This window comes from Pelophylax lessonae (assembly GCF_965119305.1).
Source record: "Pelophylax lessonae genome assembly, chromosome: 9".
Lineage (NCBI taxonomy): Eukaryota > Metazoa > Chordata > Amphibia > Anura > Ranidae > Pelophylax > Pelophylax lessonae.
This window is the reverse complement of record NC_138776.1, coordinates 16,930,982-16,936,981: the sequence shown is the minus strand read 5'-3', so window position 1 is coordinate 16,936,981 and position 6,000 is coordinate 16,930,982. Positions and strand designations below refer to the sequence as shown.

General features: G+C 50.4%; 1 protein-coding gene across 1 annotated transcript in view; it reads right to left on the bottom strand.

The window, feature by feature from the left end:
* Positions 1-243: 243 nt before the first annotated feature.
* Positions 244-6,000, bottom strand: part of PI4K2A (phosphatidylinositol 4-kinase type 2 alpha) — a gene marked incomplete at its 5' end in the record, with an annotated part of 48,966 nt that continues 43,209 nt past the window's right edge. Inside the window, one exon of the mRNA XM_082268793.1 lies at positions 244-716. Within this exon, the coding sequence (XP_082124919.1) occupies positions 555-716 (162 nt within the window). The 3' untranslated portion in view covers positions 244-554. The remainder of the gene's footprint in view (positions 717-6,000) is intronic.

The following is a 6,000-nucleotide window of genomic DNA, read 5'->3' as shown; positions in this document are numbered from 1 at the left end:
TGTGTACGGGCCCTTAGTCTTTAAGACTGAGTGGTGCCCCCCCCCCCCCCCCCAACTTAGTCCTGATCTTTTAGTGCATGGGCACCGTAAATTTGGTCAATGCCTGGCTCATGCAATCTGTGGCTTTCCAGCACTTGTGGAGCCACCAACCTAATGGGCACGGAGGCGCCTGTAAACCCATAACCAGTGCAGAGATAAAATTGGGCGGAGCTCTGCCTTATAGCTTGCACACGTTTTTTTTTGCTCCACTGCTGTGGCAGCCAATCACATTCCGGTTTTAGGTAGCAGTACAATTGAGGGAAAGAGCAGACTATGCTTGCAGATAATTTAAGATGTCACACCGCTTGCAGAGTTTTCCCTATGGTATGCATGCAGGTGGAATGTACGGAGGAGGTTATGTATACATTCCGGACAGTGAATGTTAAAGTGCTCCCATCCCTCGGGCTGTCAATTTGCCGTGGTCGTCAGGACCCAGATAAAGGCTGCTTTGGAGGTCTACGGCGTTTTACAGCCCTCGTCGCCATCCTTGCTCGACAGCGCTTGGGGTTCAGTCTTTACCACCAGGAGAAGAAGGGCTTTCTGCTCTGGAAGCTCTGTGTATAGGACTCGCTGGAGCTTTTCTGGTGTGATCGCGCTGTCTCCACTATGACGGGCGGCATTTGGACCAACTGCAACGGACTTTTCCCATCTTTAAGTGCTTGAGTTAGGTTTAGGATCTGGAAAATACAGATGGAAATACATCAGTAAAAAGGACATTCATTTTCCTCGTGTGAAGTATCTGATGGGATGATCATCCCCGCTGTGCTTCTAGCTGGGTGCGGGTCCCCCGGGTCCCACCCCCCACCTCACCCCCTTCCGGGGCTCTTCTGTCCCACCGCAGAACCCGGGACTGCAGCTGGCGGTTCTGCCTGCTTACCATAGAGCTGATTGGGGACCAAAACAGCCCTGATCGACTCTATGGTCTAGGAAACCAGAAGAGACAAGTATTTCGTCACTTCTGCTTTGGCTGGCTGTAAACAAACAATTCCTGGTTTGAAGAAAGCATGGAATCATACAGATCCTGGTATAGTCCTAAGATTTTAGAGGAGTAGTACAGCCAAAGCTTGTTTGGTTTACATCAAAGCCTATTCATGTGTTAGAATGGCCCAGTCACAGTCCAGACCTAAATCCAATTGAGAATCTGTGGCAAGACTAGAAAATTGCTGTTCACAGACGCTCTCCATCCAATCTGACAGAGCTTGAGATATTCAGCAAATAAAAATGGGCAAAAATGTCCCTCTCTAGATGTGCAAAGCTGGTAGAAACATCCCCAAAAAGACTTGCAGCTGTAATTGCAGAGAAAGGCGGTTCTACAAAGTATTGACTCCGGGGGCTGAATACAAATGCAGCCACACTTTTCACATATTTATTGGTAAAAAATGTTGAAAACCATTTATCATTTTCCTTCCACTTCACAATTATGTGCCACTTTGTGTCAGTCCATCACATAAAATCCCAATAAAATTACATTTACGTTTTTGGTTGCAACATGAAAAAATTTGGAAAATGTCAAGGGGTGTGAATACTTTTTCAAGGCACTGTATTTAAACATGGTGATCCAATCCAGTGGTTCACAACCAGGGTTCCTCCAGAGGTTGCTAGAAGTTCCTTGTGCAAGGAGCAATTTCTGCCTCTCAGATAAGTCCCCCTTACACCATTGATCTTTTTCGCTATTTGGAAGAAGGTAATTCTTCCCAATGTCCACAAGTGTAAGGAGCATTCATCCCACTGACCATCAACTAATGTATCATGAGTTGTAAATAATGGGATTTTTGTACTTCCCGTAAAATCCATTTCTCGGAGTCCACCGATGGACGTAGTAGCTGCTGCTTTAAATCTTAGACGGTTGGTAATAAGCCCCTCCCACTAGCAGTGACCAGGCGGAGGCAAAGGCTTTGACACGCCCAGGGGGTGTACCCCTAGGCTATCACCCTTGGCCTCACGGCTGCATTGTCAGTTTAGTTGCAAGCGGTGGAAAAGAACCAAAAACCCTCAGAAAAACAGAGGGGCGGGAGCTACGTCTGTCGGTGGACTCAGAGAAATGGTTTTTACGGTAAGTACAAAAATCCCATTTTCTCTTTCGTCCACAGACAGACGTAGCTGCTGCCTTAAATCTTAGACGGTTGGGACGTCCAAAAGCAGTAACCACTGAGGGGTGGGAAAAAGGACAAACTTAAAGGAATGCAATTCCCACGGCTAACATAACCAACAATAAAACATGGAGCCCGACAAGAAACAACTGTAGCTCAAATGTAACAAAAATCACAAAAGGAGGATAACAAGGAGATCACTCCACACACGGCGGCCTGCAAAACCTTGCGGCCAAAAGACGCATCTGCAGATGCCAGCACATCCACTCTATAAAAGTTGATGAATGTGTGTACCGACGACCAGGTGGCCGCCTTACAAACCTGCAGCACTGACTCTTGATGGCGGAAGGCCCAGGGAGGCACTCAACGCCCGCGTAGAGTGAGCAGCAACAGGGAAAGGTGGCACCTTGCCCTTAAGAGAATACGCCTTCACCACCGTCTGTCTGACCCATCTGGACATGGTCGACGTAGACGCAGCCCGACCTTTCCGGGGCCATCCGTATTCACAAACAGAGTTTGACGTACAAAAGGACTCAGTAACCTCAAGGTACACACATATCGCCCGAACCACATCCAAGTAATGCAAGGCACTTTACTTCGGATGGGAAGGTTTCGGACAGAGGGAAGGGAGCACTATGTCTTAATTCAGATGAAAGGCAGAAACTACCTTAGGTAGTAACACCACCTCATCCCTAGGGATCACCAGATAAGGGGAACGGCAAGACAACGCCACCAGTTCAGACACCCCACGAGCAGAGGTGATAGCCACCAAAAATGCAACCTTCTGCGACAAGTCAAGCAAGGAAATGCGTCTAATGTTGGCAAAAGGAGGATGCTGAAAGACCAACAGAACCAAATTAAGGTCCCAAGGAGGTACCGGAGGCATCCTGGGGGGAGCCAAATGGCGAACACCCTGAAGAAAAGTAGGAATCAAAGAATGATCAGCCAACGGACATTGGAAATACACAGCCAAAGCTGAGATCTGACCCTTAAGAGTGCCCAAGGCCAAGCGTTGGTCATCCCTATTCCGCAAAAAGGCAAGAATCCTGCCAACAGCAAAGGATCTGGGATGTAGGTGTAGCGACTCACACCAAACAATGTACGCTTTCCAAGTACAGTGATAGATCTTCCGAGAAGTGGACTTCCTGGCCTTGAGCAAGGTAGGAATCACGGAGTCCGTCAGACCCCTGTCCTTCAACACTGAGCTCTCAACAGCCATGCCGTTAAAGCCAGCGACTGTAAGGCAGGATGAAAGATGGGACCCTGCGACAGAAGACCTTACCGCAGACCTGCCACCTTTAGCCGAAGCACATCAGCGTACCAGGATCTCCGGGGCCAAGTCGCTGCCACGAGAATCATCGGAATCCCCTCCAGCTCGACCCTGCGAAGCAGCCGAGGTAAGAGTTTTAGCGGAGGAAACAAAGAAGCACGTACCGCCTCCAAGGAGCCACCAGGGCGTCCACGGCCCGGCCAGAGGATCTCTGGACTGAGCCACAAACTTTGGAACTTTTCTGGTTTGCCTGGAGGCGAACAGATCCATATCCGGGGTACCCCACCGGAGACACAACTGGTGAAACACTTGCGGATGCAGAGACCACTCTCCCTGATCCAGGGTTCGACGACTCAGGTAGTCCGCCTGTCAGTTGTCTACGCCGGGAATGCACATGGCGGATAGGGCTGGAACATAAGCCTCTGCCCAGTGTAGAATCTCAGCCACCTCCAGAGCCGCCAGGGCACTCCTGGTGCCCCCTTGATGATTGACATATGCCATGGCCGTGACATTGTCCGACTGGACTCGGACAGGACACCCCTGGAGAGTGCCCATCCAATGGAGCAAGCTCAACTTGATTGCTCTCAGCTCCCAAACGTTGATCGGAAGTTTGGAGTCCTCCAGCGCCCAAGTATCTTGGACAGTCAGAGTGCCCAGCACTCCCGCCCAACCAGTCAGACAGGCGTCCGTCGTCAGCACCGTCCACAATACTGGAAGAAAGGACTTCCCCGTGGATAAGGTTCGGAGAGCTAAGCCACCAATGTAGAGAGTCCCTGGAGCTCGGACTCAAACGAATCAGACTGTCCAGGGATGTGGGGCCCTTGTCCCATTTGACAAGGATCTCCTGTTGAAGAATTCTTGTGAGAGCCTGAGCATATGGTACGGCCTCGAAAGAGGACACCATCAGGCCCAGCACTGGCATAGATAACCGGAGAGACACTCAGTCGCAAGTGGAACCATTGCAGACTTCTGAAGGTTGAGATTCCAACCGAACTGCTGTAGAGTGTGAATGGTCATCTCCAGATCCCATGCCAATTGCACAGATGAGTCTGCTCAGGGAAGGAGATCATCCAGATAACCCAGAATTGCTATCCCTCTCTGCCGAAGCAGAGCCAGCATATGGGCTAACCCCTTGGTGAAGACCCTGGGAGCAGAGGCAAGCTCAAACGGCAATGCCCCAAATTGAAAATGGTCCTGGCCCACCGAAGCGGAGAAACCGTTGATGGGCCCGACAAATGGGGACATGAAGATAGGCATCCTAGATATCGTATCGCTCGAGGCCAACAGGTCCCCCTGATGCAGGAACGCCACCACCGATTGCAGGGATTCCATGCGGAACTTCTGTACACGCACAAACCGGTTCAACAGCTCGAGGTCCAGGATTGGACGCAACTTACCCTCCTTCCTTGGAAGGGTAAACAGGTTCAAATAGAAACCTCGAAAGCGCTCCGGATGAGGAACCGGGGCAATCACGCCTCGTGACAGCAAGTCCCAAATTGCGTCCTGCAACCCGGCCAGACGGTCTGAGGACAGCCGAAGAGTGGAAATAAACAAATCTGTCCGGAGGACGGGAACAAAACTATCTTGTATCCAGACTGAATCACCTCGTGAACCCACCTGTCGTGCAACAGGGAAATCCAGGGATATGGAAAAAAATGGAGACATCCCCCCCACCCCTAGAGCAGATGGGGGCGTCCCTTCAGGCAGAGGTGGTCTGCTTGGGGGCGCTGGGCCCTGAAGGTTTCGGCTTCCCAGCCCACCATTTCCCAGGCCCCTTACCACCTGAAGTCTGTTTGGATTGCTGCAAACCCGGTCGCACGAAAAAGGCGCTTCTGGGCAGTAAAGAGAGAACCTCGCTTACGCGAGGGGGCCTTAAACTTAGAGGAATGGGGAAGGAGCGTGCTCTTACCCCCTGTGACCGTCATGATCAAATCATCCAAAGAGGAACCAAAAAGGCGATCACCCTGGAATGGGAGATCTGTCAACAACTTCTGTGAAGCCTGGTCAGCCGTACAAAATTTCAACCATATCACACGGCTGATAAGCACGCTAACCACCAATGCCCTGGCCGCAAGCGGGAGAACATCCAGGTTAGCATCACATACGAATGGCAGAGTCTGTGATAATTGGTCATTGAGTTCCAGTGTAGCTGACGGCAACTGAGTAACAGCCAGTGCCTCTCTCAGAGCCTTCACCCATTCAAACATAGTCTGGGAAACTAGGATTGTAGTCATGGCAGGCCTGAGAATAGAGCCCACCACCATATACAGGTGGCGAGCTAAGACCTCAATACGTCTAGCAGTTGGATCAGACAAAGATGAGGATTCTTACATAGTAGGTGAGGTTGAATAAAGACAATAGTCCATCTAGTTCAACCTGTGTAGGTGTGTGTGGCCGTAATCATCTCTCATACCCCTGAATGTTCTGATCCTTGAGATGTACATCTAAGAGTCTTTTGAAAGCCACCATACTTCCCGCAGAAACCACCTCTTGTGGTAGAGAATTCCACACTCTTGTAGCTCCAACAGTAAATAACGCTTCTCCTCTAATCGCATTGTATGCCCTCGAGTCCTCATGCAATCCCTTCGACTGAATAGCTTT